The sequence below is a fragment of the Callithrix jacchus genome, chromosome 15, assembly GCF_049354715.1.
Source record: "Callithrix jacchus isolate 240 chromosome 15, calJac240_pri, whole genome shotgun sequence".
Classification (NCBI taxonomy): domain Eukaryota; kingdom Metazoa; phylum Chordata; class Mammalia; order Primates; family Cebidae; genus Callithrix; species Callithrix jacchus.
In genome coordinates, this window is record NC_133516.1 from 88,593,761 (window position 1) to 88,621,250 (window position 27,490).

The 27,490-nt window shown below is 40.4% G+C and overlaps 2 protein-coding genes across 4 annotated transcripts in view; one reads left to right on the top strand and one right to left on the bottom strand.

The window, feature by feature from the left end:
* Positions 1-22,053, bottom strand: part of QTRT2 (queuine tRNA-ribosyltransferase accessory subunit 2) — a 34,191-nt gene extending 12,138 nt beyond the window's left edge. For 2 of the 3 annotated variants that reach the window (XM_008982426.5, XM_017965229.5), the window contains exons 1-6: positions 21,935-22,053; positions 12,952-13,172; positions 12,124-12,179; positions 10,344-10,420; positions 7,088-7,300; positions 257-456 (exon numbers count right to left, since the gene is read on the bottom strand). In XM_008982426.5, coding sequence (XP_008980674.3) covers positions 257-456; positions 7,088-7,300; positions 10,344-10,420; positions 12,124-12,179; positions 12,952-13,151 — 746 coding nt within the window. In that variant the 5' untranslated portion in view covers positions 13,152-13,172; positions 21,935-22,053. The remainder of the gene's footprint in view (positions 1-256; positions 457-7,087; positions 7,301-10,343; positions 10,421-12,123; positions 12,180-12,951; positions 13,173-21,934) is intronic. The other variant, XM_008982427.6, reaches the window with a different exon arrangement.
* Positions 22,054-22,212: 159 nt separating this feature from the next.
* Positions 22,213-27,490, top strand: part of CCDC191 (coiled-coil domain containing 191) — a 95,064-nt gene continuing 89,786 nt past the window's right edge. The window contains exons 1-2 of the mRNA XM_054246076.2: positions 22,213-22,422; positions 24,596-24,634. Of these exons, the coding sequence (XP_054102051.2) occupies positions 22,333-22,422; positions 24,596-24,634 (129 nt within the window). The 5' untranslated portion in view covers positions 22,213-22,332. The remainder of the gene's footprint in view (positions 22,423-24,595; positions 24,635-27,490) is intronic.

The following is a 27,490-nucleotide window of genomic DNA, read 5'->3' on the forward strand; positions in this document are numbered from 1 at the left end:
AAACAGTATAATACTTGTTCTCACGAGGATCAAATAACATAATTCACATGGCAATTATGCTCTACTCTGCGTTCTGAAATCAAGGCCAGGACAGCCTTGATGGAAACTCCTGAGCCTCGGTGCCTTGGCAGACTCAGTGCAGAAAGGACATAATCAAAACATCAAGGGCATGCACAGACACTATGTAATATACAATACGCCAGCACTCCTGCCCTGCATCCCATGAGGCCGGCCTGTGTCCTAACTGAACACTAGCCTTGGTTTGTCCTCCGGCAGCTCCGCAGTGACTGATGACAGCAAGCGTAGTCTAGTCTCCAGGGTTGTTGGATTTCCTTGAAAACCATCCAGAAGGAAGCCACCTACGGGCCGCTTGGCTGTCTCTCGTGCTGACCTCAGCCTCTCTTCCATCACATCTCCACCTTCAATCACGCCAATGATCACACTCTTCTGAAGGACCTGAGGTAAGAAAGGATGACATGCTTTTAACCATTTTTAGTAACAGAGACCTTTGCTTAAATGAACCTTTCATGGAAGTCCAATATAGAGAAGAAGCCTCAGTGAAGCTGCTGCAGCTGAAGCATTAAGGGGGATGGTGCTCCCTCTTCCCCAAGAACCTTTAGGGCTCCGAGGAACATACTTTGAAAAACATACTTTACCAATCAAGTAAGAAAAGACTGAGGAAAAAGAGGCATTCAACATATGTAGTCTTGTTCTGGCTTAGATTAAATTAAATCAGGTGCAGTGGCTCAGGCCTATAATCCCAGCACTTTGGGAGGCCAAGGCAGGAGAATGCTTGAGCCCAGAATTTCAAGACCAGCCTGGGCAACATAGTGAGACCTTATCTCTACAAAAAAAAAACCAGCCCGGTGCAGTGACTCATGCCTGTAATCCCAGTACTTTGGGAGGCTGAGGTGGGTGTATCACTTGAGGTTGGGAGTTCAAGACCAGCCTGACCAACATGAAGAAACCCCATCTCTACTAAAAATACAAAATTAGCCAAGTGTGGTAATCCCAGCCACTTGGGAGGCTGAGGCAAGAGAATCACTTGAACCCGGGAGGCGGAGGTTGCAGTGAGCCAAGATCGCACCATTGCACTCCAGCCTAGAAAACAAGAGTGAAACTCTGTCTTAAAAATAAATAAAACAAAAACAAAAACAAAATTGGCTGGGCACGGTGGCTTGTGCCTATAGTCCCAGCTATTTGGGAGGCTGAGGTGGGAGGGGGCTTAAGCCTGGGAGGGGAAGGTTGCAGTAAGCTTAAACTGTGCCACTGCACTCTATCTGGGAGGCTGAGGTGGGAGGGGGCTTAAGCCTGGGAGGGGAAGGTTGCAGTAAGCTTAAACTGTGCCACTGCACTCTATCTGGGAGGCTGAGGTGGGAGGGGGCTTAAGCCTGGGAGGGGAAGGTTGCAGTAAGCTTAAACTGTGCCACTGCACTCTATCTGGGAGGCTGAGGTGGGAGGGGGCTTAAGCCTGGGAGGGGAAGGTTGCAGTAAGCTTAAACTGTGCCACTGCACTCTATCTGGGAGGCTGAGGTGGGAGGGGGCTTAAGCCTGGGAGGGGAAGGTTGCAGTAAGCTTAAACTGTGCCACTGCACTCTATCTGGGAGGCTGAGGTGGGAGGGGGCTTAAGCCTGGGAGGGGAAGGTTGCAGTAAGCTTAAACTGTGCCACTGCACTCTATCTGGGAGGCTGAGGTGGGAGGGGGCTTAAGCCTGGGAGGGGAAGGTTGCAGTAAGCTTAAACTGTGCCACTGCACTCTATCTGGGAGGCTGAGGTGGGAGGGGGCTTAAGCCTGGGAGGGGAAGGTTGCAGTAAGCTTAAACTGTGCCACTGCACTCTATCTGGGAGGCTGAGGTGGGAGGGGGCTTAAGCCTGGGAGGGGAAGGTTGCAGTAAGCTTAAACTGTGCCACTGCACTCTATCTGGGTTAACAGAGACCCTGTTTCAAGAAAAATATTAAATAAATAAATAACATGTACACTAAGCAGGTACAAGAGGAAAAGGACAAAGGAAGAGTTTTAAATTGTGATGACTACCCAGGCCTGCTTTAGACTACCTCTAAGTCTCTTAGCTAGAGATAACTTTAGGAACACAGAAACGGAGACAACTGTCTACTCACAAACCAATAAAATAAAGACCACAACCACATACCAACCTCAAAAACAAATTCAATGGACCTAATATCTAAACATAAAAAATATAGTTATATGAGTTTCAGAAGAATATATTGAATATTTCTACAATCTTGGGGTAAGAAAGGCCTTCTTAAACAAGGTAAAGCTTACAGGAAAAGGTTGACAAGTTTGAGTACAAAAACTTGCCAGGCATGCTGGCTCACATCTGCAATCCTAACACTTTGGGAGGCTGAGGAGGGTGGATGACTTGTAGTCAGGAGGTCAAGACAAGCTTGGCCAACATGGAGAAACCCCAACTCTACTAAAAATACGAAAATTAGCTGGGTGTGGTGGCATGTGCCTGTAGTCCCAGCTACTCGGGAGGCTGACGGGGGAGAATCGCTTGAGCCCAGGAACCCAGGAGGAGAAGGTTGCACTGAGCTGAGACTGCGCCATTGCACTCCAGCCTGGATGACAGGGCAAGGTTCTGTCTCAAAAACAAACAAACAAAGAAACAACCCCCCATTCAAAAAAAACCAATAAAACTTCTCTAGTAAAATATACCATCAACGAAAACAAAGGAGAACGTACTCTTTGGATGAATAGTTATATCTACAGCATAAGATGAGCTCCAACAAATCCTCTAAAGAAATGAATGACAACCTCATAGAAATCTAAGTACAATAGGTAAATATGAAATTCAGAAAAATAAATGTGACTGCCTTATACACATAAGAACTACTAAACCTCATGAGTAAGGTAATGCAAAATTGGAAACAACAAGATACCATTTTTGCCCATATAATAACAAAAAGGTTAATACACAGATAACAACATAGCGGAGGACAAACTGTAAGGGAAATAGTACTTATATACCCTGACAAACAGAGTAAAAATCAGTTCAACTTCTTAGGAAGGAAAGTGGACAGCACTTATTGAAATGTCCATGCTTTTATTTATGGATCCTAAAATTCTACTTCTAACAATCTCTCCTATAAATACATTCGTTCACATGCACCAAGGTTTATTTACAAAGATGTTCAGAATAATGAAAAACTGAAAAAAAAAATCTAAATATTTATCCATAGACTAAAGGCTTATATAAATCATGATATATACACAGTATGGCTCCCTACGCAGCTGTTTAAAAAGAATGCAGTAGATACAGTCATATATGCATTGACAGAGAAAGTTTCAGGATATTGTTAAATGAAAAACAAGCAAATTGCTGAATATATGATGATACTCATGCAATACAGCAATGTCTATCTATGTATTAGTTATGTGTATGTAATTGCAAAAAATAAGTTTTGCAAGAAAATATACAAATCAACAATGGCTCTCCAGAAGAAGAAAGGGATGGAGAGGAGGCCTGGAACACTGTGAAAAGGGAATTTCACTCTTCAGTTCAAGCAGGACGGACATCATCAGACTACTCCTCTAGAAAGAACGCTTTGGCTATCGTGTGAAGAATAAATTAAGGGTGAGTATGATTAAAGAATGGAATAGCAGACGACTTTAATAATCTAGGTGAAAGATGAGCTGACCTGGGCTAGTGATGCAGTGGCAATGTGGATGAAGAGGAAGGATAAAACTTGAAACCTCATCAGGAAGTAAGATCAACATAATTTGGACTAGTTGTCCAAGGAGAGGATAAAGACAAAGTCTCAAATGACTCCTGGCTCCTGTTTTGCAAGTCCAGGGAGATGGTGATAAGAGCAAAAAACAGGGACTCCTAGAAAAATAGTGGATGAGGCGAGATGATTACCCTGTTTTGTGTGTTCTGAGTTTGAGGAATCAGCAGGAGGTACAAACGGCAATCGTAATCACTGAACCTAAATGAACCTAAAGGTATGGCTACGTGTGATGCAAACAAGACTGCCCATGCTAGAATGGCAGACACTCGGCATGATGCTACCACTCTCCACTCCTGATTCCACAGTAGATGTGACTAACAGATGACTCTATTCCTGCTGGACCCGACCACCTCGGAAGAATCCCATTCGCCATTCCTAACCCAGGGAATATATGGAGAAGAAAAGAAAGCCAAAAAGAGAATCTTGCAGAGCTTCAATACTGAAGGGCATTCAGAATAAGAGGAGCCAGTGAATAAGACAAGCAAGGAGTCACGGGAAAAGGAAAAAGAGGTATGCAGATATACAAAGCAGACAGTTACATAGGCCTGCCTGCTTAACATGACTAGCATGATTATTTGGGAAACTCTCTTTCATGAGCGTAAGAAGCACAAGGATGTAATTTATTATCTAAAATGGAACACTTGAGAATAAGGGGGGGCAGTATTAATAATCAAATCAAGATAATAATAAGGGATATGGAGACAGACTGCAGCATTTAACCAACAAATATGCAGAAGTAAGGCTAAGTGAAGTGGCTCAGGCCTGTAATCCCAGCACTTTGGGAGGGTGAGGCAGGCAAATCACAAGGTCAGGAGTTTGAGACTGGCCTGGCCAACACAGTGAAACCCCAATTCTACTAAAAACACAAAAATTAGCCAACTGTGGTGGCACGTGTCTGTATTCCTAGCTACTGAGGAAGTTGAGGCAAGAGAATCACCTGAACCCAGGACGCAGAGGTTGCAATGAGCTGAGATTGCACCACTGCACTTTAGCTTGGGCAACAAAGGCAAAACACCATCTCAAACACACACACACACACACACACACACACACACACACACACACACGCAGAAGTAATATGAAATAATAAGGCTGATTGCAACATAGATGAGGAACTTGAGGCTCATCTGGCCTTTCTAGTAATCATCTTTGTCACACTCCCTGTCCTGCTTTCTGCCTACCCAAACATTACTAGTCCTACAGGATAATGACTGGCTCAAAACAATTATTAGCAAGCCACCAACACTAACTGCCCAGACCCACAGCAATGTCCCCACACCAAACTCCTGTTACAGATACTGTAAATTCTCATCAGAACAACTACGTTTCCTCTAATTATTTCATTTATATTAATGTTATTAGCCAAATTATATGTTTATTGCTAAATTCATATAATGATGTTCCTCAAACTCAATGTGCTTTGCTACAGTGGGATGTGATCATCATTAGGGATTACTCTACATACATAATCTCAGATATTAAAATTCTCTCCTCTGATCACTATCTTCTGTTCCCTCACCTCTGCTATTCTGTAAATTCTTTTCCAACTTAATTAACTCTGATGTCAGTATCCCTGATTTACCACTACAGCTTCATCTTCCTCACCCCATCATAACTATTCATCATCAGCAAACATTTACTGAGGCCTTACTACCTGTCAGGCACTCTGCTGCATGATGAAGATACACAAATTATACACAGAAATTGAGCTTAAAGAGGCCACAGTTTAATAAAGACAAACACATAAAGAAATCATTGCAATACAATATGATTGGGGCTAAAATATAGCTACATACTGATTAAAGGGGCAGCAAAGAATGAATTGAATTCCCTGGAAGTATCAGGAACCAGTTGTATTGAATGATACATGGCACTTTGGGAGACCAAAGTAGGTGGATCACTTGAGGTTGGGAGTTCACGACCAACCTGACCAACATGGTGAAACCCGTCTCAACTAAAAATACAAAAATTAGCCGGGCATGGTGATGCATGCCTGTAATCCCAGCTACTTGAGAGGCTAAGGCAGGAGAATCACTTGAACCCAGAGGTTTCAGTGAACCAAGATTGTCCCACTGCATTCCAGCCTGGGCAATGGAGTGAGACTCTGTTTCAAAAAAAAAAAAAAAAAAAGAATGATACATGGAATGAAATGAGCCTGATGTGGAAGCAAAAGAGGGAATATGGCTAGAGAACAGAAAAGCAGAAACAGTCCAGAAGGAAATCTGTGTACAGAATCAAACAGGCTAATGCCTCAAGGAATTCCAAGCAACTCAGAAAGGCCAGAGTGCAAGTCACAGGAGAAAGTAGCCCACATGAGCTGGAGGAGCAGGCGGAGGCCACATCATAGCAGGCTGTCCATGCCATGTAAGTGTTGAAGTGGAGGGTCATTAAATTCTTTTAGGGAAGCAGGCAAGGAGCTTATGTTTGTGTTTTTAAAATGAGAATGGAGGCAGAGAGAAGAACTCAAAGGTAATTATATACATAAGAGATGATGCAGTTATAGCTTAAGGTGGTCCTAAGGAGGGGGAGATTCTAGACATATTTAGGCAAATGGGATTAAGAAAGAGCGAACAGTTGGATATTAAATATGAGTGAAGAAAAGGAGTCTTGAAAAGCTCAAATTTCTGGCCAGATGCAGTGGCTCACACCTATAATGTCAGCACTTTGGGAGGCTGAGGCAGGTGGATCACACTTGGCAGGTGGCCAAGTTCAAGACCAGCTTGGCCAACATGGTGAAACCCAATCTCTACTAAAAACACCCAGCTACACAGGAGGCTGAGGCCGGAGAATCCCTTGAATCTGGGAGGCGGAGGTTGCAGTGAGCCAAGATCCCACCACTGCACTCCAGCCTGGGCAACAGAGTGAGACTCAATAAAGAAAAAGAAAAGGTCAAATTTTTGGGTGAGTAACTTGGTGGATGCCATAAATGGAGATAAAGTATTGAGGAAGAAAAAATGGAATAGGCTTGTGGAGGTAAGATGATGAGTCCATTCACTTTTGAGGTTGAGGGATATTCTAGTGGCATAACCTACCTATAGCCCATAGTTGTAAAGCTAAGTAGAATGTTCTTGACAGTATATACAATTTTAGAATTATTCAGCAATTAAAACTAAGGGAAGGCTTCCCAGGGACAACATATAGAATGGAACGAAAAGGGAAACCCAAGATAGAATCCCAGAGAATGATAATATTTAGGGTTCAGAAAGAAAATAAAAAGAGAGAGTAAAAGTAGACAAAAAAGCAGACTCAGCAGGAGGAAGAACAGAAAAGGTGGTGTCACAGAATGTAAGGGAGGCAGGAGTGTCAAGAGAAAGGAGTGGTTAGTGGTACAGCCTTACCTCTGACTCCTCCTGTAGCCGCAAACAGTTATCCAAGAAGAGAAGTGATCGATCAACAGACTTTCTGGCCCTTTTTATGGAAGTTGCTTCCTTACAAGATACTTCTCCATCAGAGAGGCACTGGAACCAGTCTGGCTGAAGGGCCTGCTGAATTGCCATGAACTTGGAAACAGTCATTTCCACTCGTCCTGAAACACCCCACACAGACACAGTCTGCCATGGAGCAAAATGATGAGGAATTAGCGGGAGGACAGTGCAAATAAAAATAAAATAATTAAAACTATAAAGCAGTAATTCCTTACAACTGCAGAGATGGCGACAATTCAATATCCAGACATGGTGGGTAATAGGATCTTACAGCTTACAGAGAATCCTTCCGTGGTCATATAAGATAACTTTTGAGGTAGCCCCCAATAATTCTTTGTTCTCTTTTCTAGCCATCTTCCATTCTCCCCTAACCTGCCCCACCCCTACCCAACCCTTGCTGTTCCTGAATACACCACAGACTTTGAATCTCTGCTCTTGATCATACTGCTCCTTTTGACTAACAAACCCCTATTTCTTCTTTTTTTTAAACTTTTATTGATGTATATTTGTACACTTTTATGGGGCACAGATGAGACTTCTTACATATATAGCACATGTAATAATCATGTCAGGGTATTTGAGTATCCATCACCTCAAGTATTTATTATTTCTAGATGTTAGAACTTCTACTTCTTTGCCTTGCAAAATACTATGTGTCCATTGAGACACTGAGTTCACATATTTAATCTGATCTCCAAACTTCCAAACTGATCACTCCTCCATGCTCTTGCAGTAATTTGTACTTATTTCTTTTATAGAAATGATAGCATTTATTACACCATTCTATATTTGTCTGACTAGAGTATCCCAATTCATGCTTGTATCCCAAAAGCACAGTCTAGGGCCCTATACACTTTTAATATCTAGTGTTTACTAGACTGAATTAGATACAGAATTAAAGACTTAAATCGCCTAGTTCACAAGAATATAGATATTAGTAACACTCTATCTTTGAGCTAAAAACAAAACTACCTATTAAGACATTCCAGGTAACTTGTTGAAAAAAAAAAAAAAAACTACCCTTTGGCCCAGCAATCCCATTATTGGGCATATACCCAGAGCAATATAAATCATTCCACCACAAAGATACATGCACACAATTGTTCACTGCAGCACTATTCGCAATAGCAAAACATGAAATCAACCTAAATGTCCATCAATGATAGATTAGATAAAGAAAATGCGGTACATATACCACAGGATACTATGCAGCCATAAAAAAGAATGAGGTCACCGGGCCTCATTGTAATCCCAGCACTTTAGGAGGCCACAGCAGGCGGATCATGACATCAGGAGATCGAGACCATCCTGGCCACCATGGTGAAACCCCACCTCTACTAAAAATACAAAAATTAGCCGGGCATGGTGGTGCATGCCTGTAGTTCCAGCTACTCGGGAGGCTGAGGCAGGAGAATCGTTTGAACCAGGGAGTCAGAGGTTGCAGTGAGCCAAGATCGCACCGCTGCACTCTAGCCGGGCAACAGAATGAGGCTGTATCTCAAAAAAATATATAAATATATATAAATATATATAAATATATTTATATATTTTTTTGAGATACATAAAAATTATCATTATATAGAATATATATATAAATTATTATACATATATATAAATTATTATATATATATATTGAGGTCATGTATTTTGCAGGAACACAGATGGAACTGGAGGCCATTGTCATTAGCAAACTAATGCAGGAACAAAAAATCAAATACCATACATGCTCTCACTTATAAGCGGGAGCTAATAATGAGAACACATGGACATAAAGAAGGGAATCACAGACACTGGGGTCTACTTGGGGGTGGAGGGTGGGAGGAAGGAGAGGAGGAGAAAAGAAAACTATTGGATATTAGGCTTAATCCCTCAGTGATGAAATAATCAGTACAACAAACCCCCATGACACAAATTTACCTATGTAACAAATGTTTCCATTAACCCGAACCAAAAATGAAAGTTAAAAAAAAAAAAAAGGAAAAAAATTCTATGTTGGTTACCCTACAGCATCCCTTTTCTTAGACAAGATCAACAAGGACATAGATGGAGGGCCAACATACAGTCTTTTTATTTTGTACTAAGGCAGCAGAACTACTGTTTAAATGATTCTTCTCTCCCTTATAATTTGGGTAGATAATGGAAGTCAAAGTATTTTATTTTTCCTTTTTTTGCTTTTTTTTAAGACAGAGACCTTGCTCTGTTACCCAGGCTGGAATGCAGTGCAGTGGTGCGATCTTGGCTCACTTCCACCTCTGCCTCCCGGGTTCAAGTGATTCTCTTGCCTCAGCCTCCCAAGTAGCTGGGATTACAGGCCTGTGCCACCACACCCAACTAATTTTTGTATTAGTGTAGATGGGGTTTTACCATGTTGGACCGGCTTGTCTCAAACTCCTAAACTCAAGCCATCCACCCACCTTGGCCTACCAAAGTGCTGGGATTACAGGTGTGAGTCACCACACCCAGTCCAAGTATTTTCTCCAGAATTCATACTACAAAATAAACAGAAGCCAAAAACAGGAGAATGAGTAAAAATAGTGTTCTTAGGGGCACAACTCATAAATATTGCTGACATTAGTAAAGTGAGTGCAGGAAAAGTAATTGCGTTTGTAAAGCAGCAGTACACAGTGAAGCCTTGCCAGAACGCTGTCCTCAGGGATAATGCCAGTGGGGCCACCTCTCAAGTAAACACTTTTAATGAGGTGCTTTGGATATTGTTCTTCGCTAGACAAAAACCTCTGGCTGTAGACCCAGCAGAGAGTATTACATTGAGGTTCTACTATATATAGTTATACATGTGATAATACTCATCAGCAGCTTCCCCCGCTCTTCCTGAAGTTGTTAAAACTCAAACAAAGCACAGCAGCAAAAGACTATTGTTTTCCCCTACCATAGCAATTTCTTTTTTTGGCACGTATTTGACCCTCCTCTACCCTCAAATTTTTTTGCAACAATGAAAACGCTGAGGATATGGTTTTCCTCATCTTAACCTCATCCTTAGACAGCCCTATTCTAACTCTTATAAACCATCCCATCCCACTGTAATTATCGAAATAAGGAAAAGGTATAAGCGATCATCCCAGGCAGTGGGATCTGGGCAGCTGAGGGATATACCATAGGCTGAATTTCTGGGGACAAAGCTGCAGCCTTGAAGACCCTTCTGAAAACACACCTTGTTTGTTACATAACCAGCCGGGCAGGGACTGACTGGATCGTGCAGGGAGCAGTACAAGAGTGATTCCGGCATGCCTGTATAAACACAAAAAAAGAACACTTTAAAGTGCTGACATTAACAATGACACCGTATTACAGCAAGGAACAGCTTCACAATGTGTACGGCTGAATAAAGCAACTCTAAACACGGTCAATAGGTGGTACTGGACCTTGGAATTATAGGAGGCCTAGCAATAGGCAGAAAAAGATTACTAATCTAAAGAAATAATTAGATACAATGGTTCATATCTAATATGTACTGAGTTGTTACAAAGGAAAGATATATCTTAAAGCACAATATATGATGAAAGTATTTAGTGGCACGTTGATCTCATTTGATTTTATTTAAAGAATTTAATATCAAATGTGCTCATTCCAGGTACCATCCAAGGGGAACTAAATACTGAAAAGATGAAATGATATGGCTACTAGGTGATCTCACTAGTAATAAATCTCAAGAACATCATGGGTCTATAGGGGCAGAATTTTAGAGAAGCTATAGGATACTGCAAACGGATCTCATTCTTAATAAGTTTCATTGATTCACATGACAGTTTCTTAGGTTCTTCAGTCAAAAAGACAGTCATTTTTCTTAAAAATGCAAAAAAATGTTTAGTAAACCATGTGTGCTTAAATATCATACGCTATGGCACATTTTCACTAAAAAAAAAAAATAGGATTCCACTGAAAAAGACAAAAACAAATAAAGAAGTTAAAAACCTCTAGTTTTTTTCACTTTATTTTCCATAATTTTGTTATTACAATTATCTCTAGAAAGCTTACATTAGCTATTTTCACTTAATTATATGCTTGTATACTTTAAAGCTGGTTATTAAAATTGACCTCAGTCAAGGAGAATGATATTCCATAAATTCCTCTACTAAAATACAGGGCCTTGTGATAACCAAGAGGGTATCATGCAGTTGCCCTCAGAAGCAGAGGACTGAATAACCAACGAAAACAGGATTTTCATTCAAGCGAGTCCTAGAGGTCGGAAAAAGCTTCAGGAGAAAGTGGTGTACAGAAGAACCGGTGTTCTAGCTGTCACTGCTACGTTTTTCCTATAAATAAATACACGTACATCTGCATATAAAATCCCATTTCTGGAATTAAGGATAATATTAATATGTCAGAATACAGCCATATATAAACGCTTTATCCTCCCCTGAATGTCTGAGGTTCAAGCATGATGAGATGACTTTAGAGCTCACACATGCCCCATGAAAGCTCTCACTGCTGAGTCAAATACTCAGTGCCTGGAGCATTCGCTCCACACCTGTCTACTGTCACTGGGCTCCCATTCCTAACCTGGGTAACTTTTACTCTTCCTTGACCCAGTTAAAATGCCACTCATCTGCTCTCTCAAGAATCCTTTCTCTGGGTTTTTATGGAGGCTTAACGAAAAAAAAATCCTTTCTTTATTCTGACCACCTTGCAGGTTATATGCTCTGCCCGCTGGCCTGTCATAACATACATACATATCCCTAATCCTGTAAAGCAGTCACCACAATTTTTACTAGAATTCTCTATCTTTATCCCAGCAGGCTCCGAATTCCACGAGAGCAGCAACTGTTTCCTATTCAGTCTTGACTTGCCAATGCCTGGTTCTTAGATGTTCAAAAAATACTTATTAAAATTATGAATAAATAAATATATGAATGAAAGATCAAAGAGGCAATAGCAGCTCCAAATTCCAAATTAACACATCACAAGGCACATATAAATAACTTAATCTTTACCTATAAACTTTCCAACTCCTTCCTTATATTCTGTCAAGACTTCATGATGTTCTGCCCTATAAGCAAACAGAAAAATACATACCATAATAATGCATCATTGCATGAATACTCCGTACAACGAAAGCCCTCTTCTCCTCACCCCAATAAGTTACATCATAGTAAATGCTGTCTCGAATTACACCATTTTTCAAGAGTTCTAACTAACTAGGCTAGGCTCATTAGCCAGAACAAAGGCCTTCGATTTGCTAGTGGTTCTGTGAGACGTGAAACTGGTAAAGATCAACTCCTTCAGAATACTTGAATTTTCTTCTTTCTCTTGCCCCTTTAAAATTGCTGTTATTAACACAATTCTACAGGGTATTGTGTTAACTGGTCATACAGTAGGCTTTTCAATTAAGAATAAAGTCAGTATATATATATTACACAAAATGATCTAACTTCTTTAGTTCTGCTTCCATAAAGTAGTACTCGCAAATATATGTGCAAAGGCAGAAATAACTTTGAAGCTGGTGCATGATGACAGCCCCTGAACTCCAAGTATAGTTCTCACAGAGCATTCGCTGCCCTGTCACCCTTGGGAGCAGTGGCAACAGGGCAGTATGGGGCTGTAGGATTGGAGGAAAAGTGAAGCAGATCTACTATATAGGTCTGGCCTGTGGCTTCCAGCTGCGGGCCAGATGATGTATAATATTTGATACCTCTCTTCTGATTTCATTATGAAAATCAACAAATTATATATATAAACAAAAAAAAATTTCTCTTTTTTGTACCTAAGGTAACTAGGCTGCTACCAGAGTTGATACTTGAATCATCGGTTCTAACACTTACAGGGACGACAGCGTAAGCTGAACCATGGCAGGAACCCCGTGGATATTATGCAGCGTGTGATGGGTGAGGTGTGGGGCAGAGCCAGTCTTGGTGTACAGAAGGCAGCCTGGAATGTCCATGGTGTGGTCCCTTGTTTTGCCCAGGTTTTTTATTTTTCCTAGGCGACAGCCATTAACTACTTTGGTAAGACTCAGCTTCATCCTAAGGAATTCTTCTAGGTCCTGACGAGAAGAGAGCATTAAGTATAAAAGGAGCTTCCCAACATCTAAAGGCCAAGCATTTTGAAAAAACAACAACAACAACAACAACACAACTTCACAAAAATGAATGTTTACTGCTTCCAGTCTAAACATTTTATTAGATATCAGGAACAGGGGAATGGGAAAAGACACAAAGAAAATAAGATACCTTCCCTAAGGTTCTAGAACAGTATGTTGGCATCAACTAATTTTCAATTTAGTCATGGAATTTTTGTCTTGAGCTGGTGAAAACTGAACAAATGAAAGAACAGAAGTAGAGACTAATCATGGAAAGAATGCCATGAAGTCAAGGCTCTCTCAGCCTTGAAAATGCATATAGAGAACAGTCACACTGCTTAGGCCAATGGATTACTGAGATAATCCAGTTTTTTCCTTTCTCCAATTTGAGAGAATGCTAAGCCAATATAGCAATTTTTTCCTAATAATGCTGTTAAGTGAAGAAAACAGCATCCTGGTGTTTATTAAAATATATGAAACAATAAATGTCAAAAGATAAACATTATCTCTGAGGTGGGATCATTCCCAATTTGTTCTTATATGGTATCCAAACAGAAGTGAGAAATGGTGTGGAGCATACACGTGATCGATAAGCAATGTGTCATTACTTTCATAACTGAGAAAGGCCAATATTTGTTTAAAGAAAAAATAAACTTTCTAACCTCTATAGATATACAGGGATAAAAATCAAAAAACATTATTAATTATTTGTTGGCTGCTCCTAAATGATTTAGTATTCAGTGAAGCAAAATATCAGGTTCCAGTTTTAAAATGCACTACAGAACTTGATAAGCACATAAAATCATCTGCTAAATGTCACCAGACATACCAACATTTTACAAACACTTCATTACATCTCTACAGCAAGTACCATACCTTCTGGAATTCTTGAAAACTGGGCCAGGCCCAGTTTTATTAGTTGATGAATGAGCTATCAGAGAGGCTCCAACCTTAGATCTCACTTCCTTTTCTTTTCTTTTTTCTTTGACACAGAGCTCTGTCACCCAGGCTGGAGTGCAGTGGCACGATCTCGCCTCACTGCAACCTCCACCTCTGGGTTTAAGAGATTCTCCTGCCTCAGCCTCCCAAATAGTTGGGATTACAGGTGTATGCTGCCATGCCCAGCTAATTTTTATATTTTAGTAGAGATGGAGTTTCACCACGTTGGTCAGGCTGGTTTCAAACTCCTGACCTCAGGTGATGCGCCTGCCTTGGCTTCCCAAAGTGCTGAGATAATAGGCGTGAGCTACTGTGACTGGCCAGATCCCATTTTCTTAACCATACTCTGAAAGCCAACCATTGTTAAAATGTCCCCAAATAAATAAGACTTACCTATCATTAGTTAAATATATTCAAGAATGAAAACATTACTTTTTTAGAGGGCATAAATTCTTATATTTAAATAAAATAGCCATCTCTGCCATTAGAATCTTAGACATAATAATAACTACATTTTATAAGGTCTAATAAGAGATTTTATGCTAAACACAAATTATAAAAATCTAATATATGTTTGATAAAAGTCTGCTCAATTTTCTATATCGCAAAGGTAGAAACATAAAAATAAGTGTCATTAGAACCCACAGAAATGGAGACTGGTAAGGGAAAAACGTTACATTTTAATAAATAGCATAAAAATTATTTTTTTTTTTACAAACCCTGTTGTTACACATTTAAACTGCTAAAACGAGAAGGTTCATTTCAAAAAATTGTGAAACTACCCTTCTAAGCTCATAAAAATATACTTTAGAAAATATAAGAATCATATTGCTTACCTATTTATCAGATAATACTGATTTCAAGTTGATAAAAATATATTTTATATTTTAAATCAACAGAGTCTAACATGAAATTTAAGACAGCATTCTGTAATCTAAGTAGCTCTGGAGAACTGAAGCAGGTGGAAGCACAAAGATGAGAAATGTACTCCAAAGCTTAATGAATCAACACCTGTTGTTCTGACTGAATATTGAAATCAACCAATATGGAACACTAGATTTCTTGAAACATAAATAAGAACTAATGAAAATTTAATGGACCAGAATTCTTAAATGCTGCAGTAACTTAAGCATTTCCTACTGTCACATACATCTGAGAACAGAAGAAACTGTGTTGCCTGGAGCTATTTCAGAAAGGGCTAGAGACAAGAACTTGCTGGCTCCTCCAAAAATACTCTCTCATCTGAGCTGTGTAACGTATGTAGAGAGTTTAAATGTACATATGTGAACTGTGTTTTTTAAATTAAATTCACCTAAAGGTATGAAGAACCTTCATCATGAATAAACTTCTTTGGGTAAAACTAGTACGTTTGAAAAATGAAGTGCAGAATTCTAGAATTTACTAACTTTTATTATCTCTCCCCATCAAACCCATGCTTTCATTTCTCCAGTTTATTAATAAATGACAAGAACGACTGCCAACCAAAGCTTCAGATGAGCATGCGATAATCTGCTTTTCCATACTGTGTTAACTCAGTTCCAGGTAAAAACAACAAACTCCATTGCTTTAGTAAACCTGTGCTTAATATCCCAGTATTATACAATTGTCATTAGACTTTAGAAATGCTGAAAGTAGTTTATAGAGTTCCATTACTACCAGAGACTCCTACCTGGAAATTCCTCATCACCACCTCACCGCCATCACCCCTTCTGCCTTTTATTGTAACAAGTCTGAGACTAGGCCTGCTTAGTCAGAGGCTTGTCTAGAACCCAGGTCTCCTGCAAAGAAGCCTGTACTCTTTTTATTATGTCTTTTTTTTTTTTTTTGAGACAAGGTCTCACTCTACTGCCCAGGCTGGAGTGCAGTAGTGCAATCATGGCTCACTGTAGCCTTGACATCCCAGGCTCAAGTGATCCTCCCACCTCAGCGTCCTAAGTAGCTGAGACTAAAGGTGCCGAAATACCACACCTGATAAATTAAAAAAAAATTTTGTAGAGATGGGGTCTCACGATGTTGCCCAGGCTGGTCTCAAACTCCTGGGCTCAAATGATCCTGCCTTGACCTCCCAAAGTGCTGGGATTACAGGTGTGAGCCACCGCACCCAGCCAATTATGCCTTTTAAGTGAGAGTAAATTTAACGTGCTAGGAGATGTATTCAGATTTTAATTTTCTATGAATATCTTGCAGCATAGCATGGGCACTTAAAGAACAAGATTTTTCAAAATTGTATGTGAAATCTATGAAACACCCTTTTCGGTTTTTTACCCTAGTGTGGAAAGTCATAAAAAGAAGGCAGCTTTTGGCTGGGCATGTTGGTTCATGCCTATGATCCCAGCAGTTTGGGAGGCCAAGGTGGGCAGATCACTTGAGCCCAGGAGTTCAAGACCAGAGCGGGCAAAATAACGAAACACTGTCTCTACAAAAAATACAAAACTAGACAGGAGTGATGGCATGCACCTGTAGTCCCAGCTACTTGGGAAGCTGAAGTAGGAGGATCCCTTGAGCCAGGGAGGCAGAGATTGCAGTAAGCCATGATCACGCCACTGGCACTCCAGCCTCGGCAACAGAGGGAAATCCTGTCTCAAAAACAAGAAAAGAGGAAATGAAAGGAAAGGAAGGAGGAAAGGACAGGAGAGGAGAGGAGAGGAGAGGAGAGGAGAGGAAAGGAATGGGGCGGGATGGAACAGCAGAAAGAAAGAAAGGAGGGAAAGGAAGGAAAGGAAAAGAAGGAAGGGAAAGGAAGGAAAGAGAAAGAAGAAAAAAAGAAAGAAACTCTTAAGTCCTTTAACCTGTGCCAACAGAATTACACCGGGGATCAAAGATTGACCACCTGCTGCTGCTCCCTCCAGGGTCTTACAGTCTTGTACTGCTTGGTGCTGGCTGGCTGGCCACTGGGATATAGGCTCCTGCCTGGTAAGCTGAGCCTCCTGATCTTTTCTATATACCCAGCACAGAGTCATCACTCAAACCTTTCAACCTCAGAGACTAAACGATAAAATCAGTACACACAATTATTTACTCCGAGAACCAAAAAAGGCAAAGTGGACCAGTCAGCGCATGCTTGTCCTATAGAATACAATACATGAAGCCAAATATGCCGTGCAAGCATAGACTCGGAATGGGAAGAATAAGATACAATTATATACATACAGGCAACTAAAAGGAAACCCATTGGTTCTTGTAATTGCTCCATCCACAGTTCTGCTTTCCAGTTTCAGTTACCCATGGATATCTGAGGTCCAAACATATTAAATGGAAAGTTCCAGAAATAAACATAAGTTTGAAATTGCACACCATTCTGAGTAGCATAATGAAATCTCTCGCCATTTTGCTCTGTTCCATCCAGGACGTGAATCATCCCTTCGTTCAGCATCTTCATGCTGTAGACGCTACGTGCCCCTTAGTTACTTAGGAGCTGTCTCCTGATCAGATCAACTGTCACTGTATTACAGTGCTTGTGTTCAAGTTATCCTTATTTTATTTACGACTGGCCCATAGCACGAGAGTAGTGATGCTGGCAATATGGATATGCCAAAGAGAAGCCATGAAGTGATTCCCTAAGAGAAAAGGTAAAAGTTCTCCAACTAGGAAGAGAAAAGACTGTTTGCTGAGGGAACTAAGATCTACCATGGTAAGAACAAAATCTTTTATGAAAGTGTGAAAGAAGGAAAAAGAAATCAATACTAGTTTTGTTGTCACACGTCAAACTGTGAAAGCTATGGCCAGTTTGTGGTAAGTGATAAGTTAAGATGGAAAAGGCAGGAAATGTGTGGGTGGAAGATGTAAACGGAAAACATGTTCTAACTGATGGTAACATTTTGCGCCAGAAAGCATTGGGCCTATGTGAAGACTTCAGCAAAGGATCTCCTGAAACAGGGTTAATCCCTTACTGTGTCTAATTAATAAATTAAACTTTATCATAGGTATGTACCGATAGGAAACATCATACTCTCTATCTATCTATCTATCTATCTATCTATCTATCTATCTATCTATCATCTATCTATCTATCTATCTGTGGCTTGGATCTGTCTGTTTGTCTATCTATCTATGGTTTGGATCGATCTATCTATCTACCTATCTATCTATCTATGGCTTGGATCTGTCTGTCTGTCTATCTATCTATCTATGGTTTGGATCTATCTATCATCTATCTATCTATCTATCTATCTATCTATCTACCTACCTACCTACCTACTTACCCACTTACCTACCTACCTACCTAGACTTTGGAATCATCTGCAGTTTCTGGCATCCACGAGGGGTCTTGGAACATATTCCCCACAGATAAGGGAAGATAACCAAATAACCAATCTCAGATTCTCCAAGGTTGGACACAAGGATTCTCTAAGAGTATAGAGGCAGCCAGTCCTGGAAGCCCAGGTAAGTCCAAGACTTACCTTTCTCTCAAAAAACTTTTTAGTTTCATCCTTGTGTAAAGAAAGAATGAGCACATTCTAGAAGTTCCCATCTTTTAACAAACAAGTCTCAAGTGTGATTAATCATCCACTCAGTCCTAAAGTCCTCTTTTCTCATCTCTCATCTTACCTTCCCATTCTTTCCTCAAATGAAGAAACAGCCTTCATCATTTTTAATTGAAAGTCTGTAATTGTAAGTCCTTGGTAACTCCAAAGGACATTGGCCACCATGTTCTTAGAGGCAGAGATGGACTCTTCAGTGATATAATGCTTTAATCCCAAATTTAATTCTCCTAACTTTGAAGATGAAATTTGAAATACTCAGCATAGAATACAGAACCCACTCAGCCAGCTGGAGAGAAATATCCACTTGGCTTTCTCTACAGTGAAAGATTTTGGTGCTACGTACTCACTTCTGTTGTTTGGGGCTTCATAAAAGTTCCACCCTAGTCACAGTAACTCAACATGTTACTGAAGAAAAAAAATAAGCAAGGAGAAGCAGATGACTGGGTTTAAGAAAAAGTATTAGAATAAACTGCTATTGTCAGTGATTCTGTTTTGTGGGGATGAATGCAAATATTTAAAAATCTGAGGAAAACATCAGAGAATATATTATACTTCAGCTGGAAATCAACATTTAAAAACATAAAATGGAATTTTGTCCAGAGCTAGAAAAACCAAGTCTTTCTTTCTTCATTTACTGTTCAGACTATAGTAAATGTTGTTTTATAACTGCACTTCTTTTCTAAAGGCTCGAATTCATTAAGTTGTTATTATGAAGTAATAAAATAGTACGCACACACACATTCGTGTATATATTTTTAAAAACATGCTTTGAGAGTGATATTTCCTTTTTCCCAAGGAAAGTTCAAGAAATAGGTCAACAGTCTCCAAAATATTAACTAGTTTTTATTTGCCTTTATTCATCCCTTCCCTTTTCACTTGTGGGTCTCTTCTAATACTTCTGGTGTCACAGATGGAGTTCCTGAGAAAGTCTTAAGGAAAAACCATTAAAAGTGTAAAGACAAATGACAGGCTGTCAGTGGACCTGTACCTTTGCAAAGACTAACAAAGATTTCCTGCACTTACGGCAACACTGTACTGTGTCTAACACTTTCAGTGCCACCTACCACCTCCACTCTTTATTTATCAGGAGAGAAGGGATTTTTAAATGTTTCCTGGGTGGATTCTCTACATACTGTCATAGATATGTCCAAAATTTCCTAAGGCAAAAGATGGTCATATTTTTTGTGAAAGGAAAGCAGTATATATAAGTACACATCTGCATCTCTTCCTCCTCTCCCCCAGCATGTACACTTTCTATAACGATAGTATATGCGTAGAAAAATGTCTGAAGGACTTTTAAACAATGTGGTGTACTGAGCTGACTGAGAAATGACACATAGAAATGAAGAACGCTGGCCGGGCAGGGTGGCTCATGCCTGTAATCCCAGCACTCTGGGAGGCCGAGGTGGGCAGACCACCTGAGGTCAGGAGTTTGAGACCAGCCTGGCCAACATGGTGAAACCCCACCTCTACTAAAAATACAAAAATCAGCCAGGCATGGTGGCATGTGCCTGTAATCTCAGCTACTCTGGAGGCTGAGACAGGAGAACTGCTTGAACCCAGGAGGCAGTGAGCCAAGATTGTGCCCCTGCACTCCAGACTGGGTAACAGAGTAAGACTCCATCTCAACAAAAAAAAAAAAAAAAGAAAGAAAAAAGAAATGAAGAATGCTACACTTCTAGAAAACAATAACTGAAGACTTCCAAGGCATTTGGAAATCCTTACACCATTTGGTATGGGGGAAAAGATACTGAATGAGGTTAAACTTTGTTAAGTGTGTATGTGTTAAAAACTCAGAAGTAACTGTTAAAAACAATTAGTGACAGAATGCATAATTTCCAAACTCTGTGGAGAGAGAACTGGGAAGATAAAGAAAAATGGATTAATCTAATAAAAGGCAAGAAGGAAAAAGAGACTAAAAAAATAAAAATAGAAAACATCAAAGAAGATGGTGGAAGTCCAAATGTCAGTAATCACAATAAAAGTTAAATTAATTTCACATACAGAAAGACATAACAATAGCAACTAACATTTAATGGGTGTTTACTGTATATTAAGCACTGTTCTTTACATAGTCACTCCATTAATCCTCATATCAAATGCCTAATATAGAAGCTAATACTATCTGCATTTTTATGGCTGGGGAAACTGATGCTGATAAAATCACCAGCTGTTAACTGGCAGAGGTAGGACTTCAGTTACTGAAGTCTAGCTTTCAATGCTGTACTCTAATAGGCTAGAAGCTTAGAAGTTCCATCTGGTCCATAAGCACATTATAATCATAGTTTCCATTTTGCTATAGTGTTCTTGCTCTTTTCCCTTTCTCCCTCTCACCTCTAATCCATCCTCCCAGAATCTGCAATCTTTCTCCATCCTCATACAGACATTTAAACATACTTGTATATGGGAGGGAGTGCTTTTACAAAAATGAAAACATACTATACTATTAATATATGCACTTCTCTGGAATTTGTTTTTGTCTCAAGAACAAACATTAGACCTCTTTCCTGAAGAAGGGACATAAAGCTAACTTACCCTTTTGAAAGAACTACTTCGTGATACTGCATAGTTTGTATGAACACAATTTATTCAACCACCTTTCAGACAGACCACTTACAGAGCTGGTCCTAGAATCGCTGCAACAGTTTGAGAGCACAGCTTCCCTAACCTCATTTTCACCAATTTCAAGTCAACTTTAGTTTACATTTCCTGGCAGAATGCTTTACATACACTTATTTTTAATCATTACAACACTCCAGTGATTCAGGTATTATCGTCCCCAGTTTGCTAATGAGAAAACAGGGTTATTAAACAAGTTGCCTAAGGTCACATAGCCCAAAACTCCTGTTCTAAATCTTTACTCTGTTTGTAAACCCATTTAGCACCCCTGAATGGGCTGTCTTTGGAAACATCTCGGCTCAGCCAATAAGGCTGGATTCATCTTTGCTCCATGGGCCATCTCTATAGCCTCAGACCTCCCTAGGCACCTAGCTCGGAGATTGAAGACGGTCTTACCCTCCCACGAGCAGTTCGGAATAAAAACTTCCGACTGAGGAATCTACCCTTGAGCAGAGGCTGGTCGAAAGGGGCCCTTTTATCTCAGAGGTGTCGGTGACGATCACACGATTTATGAGAATCCGAATTTACAGAAGCCAAGATACGCCAGGAGGCCCAGTAAAGGAAAGGAGAGACATGGCGGGATTACAATCACCGTTACTGCAACTCAACCAGGAAGCGTCTGGGCGCGATGCGACTCATTCATCTCTAGCAGCTCCCACACCAGCAGGGCAAAGGGGCACTTACCTCCAAACCATTCAACTCTTTTAGTCTTCAGATCCCTCAAACTCCTCACAGTTCACTACCACGTGTTAGGCTTGCAGAATTCTCTGACCCAAATCACTGCCTCCAGAGCAGAGCCAATCAGGGAGTACTGCGTCATCACTGGGCGCCAGAAAAAAGCAAAGCGGATATTAAAGTGAGCCTTGATGACTACAAAAGCGAGGGACCGGGGCTGTTGCTATGGTAACTGAGCCAACGCTAGCGGCCTGCGCAGAGCCTTTTGGGAGTCGTGGTTCGACTTCGTCCTACGCCTGCTTTTCTTGCGGGCGGAGGAACTACAATTATCGGCGCGACAAGGACGCAGCCTGGGCAGAAGAGCGGTGGTTGCAGCTTTGGCCAAGGTTCGGTCTCGAGCTTGGAAAATGCTACTGGCGCCCCAGGAAAGGTCCACCCTAAAGAAGAAGATGAGGCTGAGTCGCTGGAAACTGTTCACAAGGAAGCCGAGTCCCAAGGTGATCCCAGTCCGGAGCTTTGGAGGGCGGGGACCTTCCCAAGGCGCTGCGCAGTCTTGAAGCCAGTAGTGGCCCCTCTGTGCTTCCTGCCTCTTCCCCGAGGGGCACCCTGAGCTGAGATGCTCCTGCCTTGACCGCCCCAAAGCCAGCATTGCCCTGAGTGAAGTGCTCTAGGAGCTCTGGGGTCTGGGCACATCACGGGTTTGGTGGGCAGCATCGTGGAAGAACTGTTTCTAACGCTTTGCTCAAACCGAAGGTGTCTACTAGTGTCCATCATTGTGAAAGGAGTTTGCAAACTCCATGTTCCTGCTACTTTAAATTTTAGGAAACTTCTCTCACATTTTTTTCTTTTTCTCTTTTTTTGCAAATCTTGGGGAAACTGATCTTTATTAACGGGAGAGATCTTCACGTTAAATACCCTGCATATATTCCTGCCCATCCACTTTTACGTAGAGTATCTAAAATGAACTCAGGAGTGCAAGTGGATATTGAATATATTAACATTTGATTCACATAGAAATTTCTAAATTCAACCAACATTCAAAAAATAGATTCTCTCCATATCTATCACCATTTGGTGTATTAGCACCTGAAGATAAGAAAAAAGTGATAACCCCATTTTGAACTTGAAACATACGATATGTGCAAAGTCACAATCGCACCATGTGTTCTTTCCACAGACTACCTTTTTAACAGTCCCAAAAATAAATGCTTTAAAAGTACTAAAATGGAGAGGCTTGTCAGCTTTCGGCTCCAGAGCAGTTTCACCAGCTGTTTTCACCCTTAAGTTACACTTTCCTAAATAATATTCTGTAGATGTCTGTGACCTTTGTGAGGGCCCCAGGCAATTGTTCTTGCGATTTATTCTAAATTTACCAGCTAAATGCATTGGACATATTCCACATGATAAATACATTGCCCCAGATACTAGAGGGCATAGACTGGAGCATTAGGGAGACTTGGAAACTGAGGCTGCTGTTATTGCAGTATATCAGTTGCATCATGGATAGGATCCAGAATGGGTTATGGATATGGACTTGATGAAAGATAAAAATTTAGAACAATTTCTTAGGACTCCAAAAGGAAGGGTTTTTGCTGCTAGTGCTCATTATTACTGCCTAGAGGAAAAAAGGTAAAAACCTAGGGCTCCTTAAGGTTCAATTGTGTTTTAATTGGATCAGCTGTTTCTTTGTTGCAGTTACAAAATTATTGAGCAGTACAGCTGTGTTAATTAGCTATCAGTAAAATGCTTTGAAGGTAAAGTGTTAGGTAAGTGAAAGAGAGTATTATATTTTTCCCACCTTCATGTGTCAGTATGTTAGTTTAGATATCCCCTTATTTTATTATTATTATTATTATTATTTTAAAGAACATATTTGAGTAAGAAACAATTCATGAACTGGGAACACCAAAAGAGATTTAGTGCTCCTATGACATATCATCAGGATATCCCCTTATTTTAAAAACACATCTGAATTTTTAGCAAAGAAGAAAACTATTTGTTAAGTGACCTTCAGAGGGAATTCTGCAAGCTTCTGGGAGTTACAGAGAGTGATGGAAGGAAGTGTCCGGATGGTGTTATTTCTAATTTCAGATTAATACCTGACTGATCTGGGTGGAAATTTATATTTTCTGCTTTGTAAAACGGTAGAAGTCAGATTGATTAACCCTCACCCCACTCCCTGGTTTTTATTGGACCAAACAGTATCCCTGATCTAGGTAAGATGAGAAAACCTCTTGCTACAGGCTACTTATGAAAGGACAAAGGAGAGGAACAAACACTTCTTCAAGCTGAAGATGCCTTGGATAATCTGGCTAATAAATGCTTTTCTTTTAATGAGTAGCTTTATATTTAGCGTTTCTTTATATTGACTCTTAACCCTAAGGAGCTATAAAAAAAATACCAATGCCAGGGTTCTATCCCAGACCAATTAAATCACAGTCTCATGGTGGGCCTATGTGAGAAATAAAAACAGTCAGACAGTGTCCCAGGAAGGCTTCATGTTTTCTCCTCATAATGCTATTGTGTGTCATTTATTGCTAATCATTTCTAATGAAATGCTTTGGGGAAATAATAAAGGTCACTTTATGCTTTAGTCAGAAAGACAGATTTAAATGGCGAAGCTGGCAAAGATATTGCTGCATATTAATATCCTGTATGTGTTATCTACAGCCTGCTGTTGGTCCTGACAGGGTGGAGCACTGGATAAAGGTAAGGATATTTTAAATTTAGAATAAAAAGAGAATTAAGAGTCAACCATAATCAGATGGAAAAGAAATATGAATAGATCTTTACTTTGCACATACTCTTCTATTTTTATTCCCATGTAACTGTGTAACTTGTCTTAATTTTATGCTTTTTAGTATTGTTTTTATAATTCTGTTGCTTCTGGTGAAACCATTTAAGTATGAATGACAAGAAAACAGGTGTGTAGACATCATTTCAAGTGCCATGAGTATCACATGAAGAGAATTAAAGGAGCAGGGAAAAGAAGCCTTGAGAGAGGATATGGTGGCCTTCCTAAAATGTTGGAAAAACTGCACTGTAGTTACAATGACTAATTGTTATGTAGGGACTAATGGGTAAAAGCTACGTGTGCATCACAAATAAGAATTTTCTAATGACTAGAGCCATCCAGAGTGAACTGGGCATTCTCATAGAGATGTTTTCTCTACCACTGGAGCTATTTTAATGGACTCTGAATGGTCACTTAATGTTAGGTTAATGAAAAATATGTTTGAGAATTCAGTGAAGGGGGAGAATTAAAGATGTAATGGAAGTATATGGTGAGAGGCACTAATTTAGAGGGGGTCAAAGAAAGCTTCCTGGCTACTGCAGAAAGCCTAACTTAGAAGATGACTAAAGTGGACCTACCGTCATGAATGCTAGCCTCTAAGAAGACCACTCCTCAATATTTAGCAAGACTAGCTTGCATGTGAGTGTTGAGAGTCCAAGCGCCGAGTCCCCGCAGGGCTTAGTCACACAGTTAGGTACCATCTCTTCAGAGGCAAAGATTTAACTAAAACAGGAAGATAAAATTTTGTGGTGACTTGTCTACGACATTATCCTCTTTCGTATAGTGTTCAGCCAGCTTGACTCTGATTTTTATCATTCCTCTAAAATTCCTGTAGTGGCTCTTTCTCCATTATGTCATCAAATCTCCTGTCTTGGAAAAAATTAGTAAGTCCTTATTGGACCCTGCCATCTATTCTGATTCCTGAACGGTTTCTTTTTCTTATGTAATGTTTTGGATCTGTGGCCTGGACTCCTTGCCTTTGTATTTTTATTGTCCTCTTGTATCCACAGTTATTCTCTGGCATCCTTATTTCTTACCATTCCACAGAAACTGTTGTGATAAATGATTTCCTGAACAAATCCAGTAGTCTTTTGATAGTCAGCAAACTTTTTCAGGTTACATTTGATATAGTTACCACTTCTTTATTCCAGAAATCTCCTCTGTGGTCTTTTTGTAACTCTTTTTTTTCCTGCTGCTTCTACGACTTCCTTGTTCACTTCTCTGTCGTCTTTTCTGATTTCATTCCTAACTCTGGGTGTCCCCTAAATAGTTACAACCTCTAGACCTAAGACTGCGAAATCCACTTAAGTGGACCACCCTTTCAAAATCAGCTGAGACCTCTTTATGTGAAAGGAGGCAGGAATATATGAAAAGGTGTGGAGCATAGTGAAAATTAAGAAAGGCCTCTCTTCAGAAGAGAAAAGGAAGATTTCTCAGTAGCACTGGGGACCTGGCTGAAGCAGTGAACCATAATTTTAAAAAATTTTAAAAAATATTTTAAATAGAGATGGGGTCTCACTATGTTGCCAGGTCTCAAATTCCTAGGCTCAAGTAATCTGTTGGCCTCAGGCTTCCAAGGGCTGAGCCACCATGCCCACCCCATAACTTTTTATGGTACCAAAAATTGATAGATCAGATTGATCCAGTCTTGGAGGTTTTCACTGGAACAGCCAAGGAACAAGGGGTTTAAGGATGCAGTAAGATAAGTAGCTGGATATCCACACTGAATAGGAAAGGAAGGGACCCTTTTAAGGAGTCAAGTTAGAAGAGGGAAGCATACAGTGACCAGAAGACTTGGTTAGGTCCAACATCAATGTCACAGGAGTAGGGAGAATGAAACAGGGAGATGGATAGGAGGTTGATGGTAGAGAAGTGGGTATCAGTTTGGTTTGAGCAATGGAAAATGCTGTGAACTGTGCTTTGTGACATGGTCACCATGTTGGTAGGTTCCTAAAGTGGAATTGAGGGGAAAGCTGTTGGAATACAGAAGAACAAGCAGATCTCCAGGCTGAGATGTTGGTGATTCATCCTCAGGAACATTGAAATCACATAGAATCAGGGAGATGGTTGGGTAAAACTGTGAGTCCTAAAGCAGCTCACTCAAAATGCAGCAGTCCACCATGATTCACAATTTATCCTTGTCCCCATGGGATAGACTCACTCATCTTACTCGGGTGCATTCCATAACTTGATTGAGCTTTCGAAACATTTTAATCAAATAATTTCTCTAGTCTTTTTTATTTTTATTTTTTTTTTCTTCTTTGAGACGGAGTCTCGATCTGTTGCCAGGCTGGAGTGCAGTGGCACGATCTCGGCTCACTACAACTGTCACCTCCTGGGTTCAAGCTATTCTCTTGCCTCAGCCTCCTGAGTAGCTGGGACTACAGGCACCTGCCTGGCTAATTTTTATATTTTTAGTAGAGATGGGGTATCACCATGTCATGTTAGCCAGGCTGGTCTTGAATTCCTGACCTTGTGATCAGCCTGCCTTAGCCTCCCAGAGTGCTGGAATTAAAGACATAAGCCACCGCACCCAGCCTTCTCTACTGTTGAATCTTCAGTTATTCTATGTGCCATCAGATGAAACTCTATAAATTCTAGATGAGTGTTTAAAGCCCTCTAGCAATCCATCTATAGTATTAGTTTACCTATAGCACTCCCTATACTGATACTCTGTGACTCCGGTCAGGCCAGTCTCCTTCCCCTCAATCAAACAGATGTTCCCTTTGCTTCGACTCATCTTGACCCCTCAGCCTGGAATACTCGTCTGC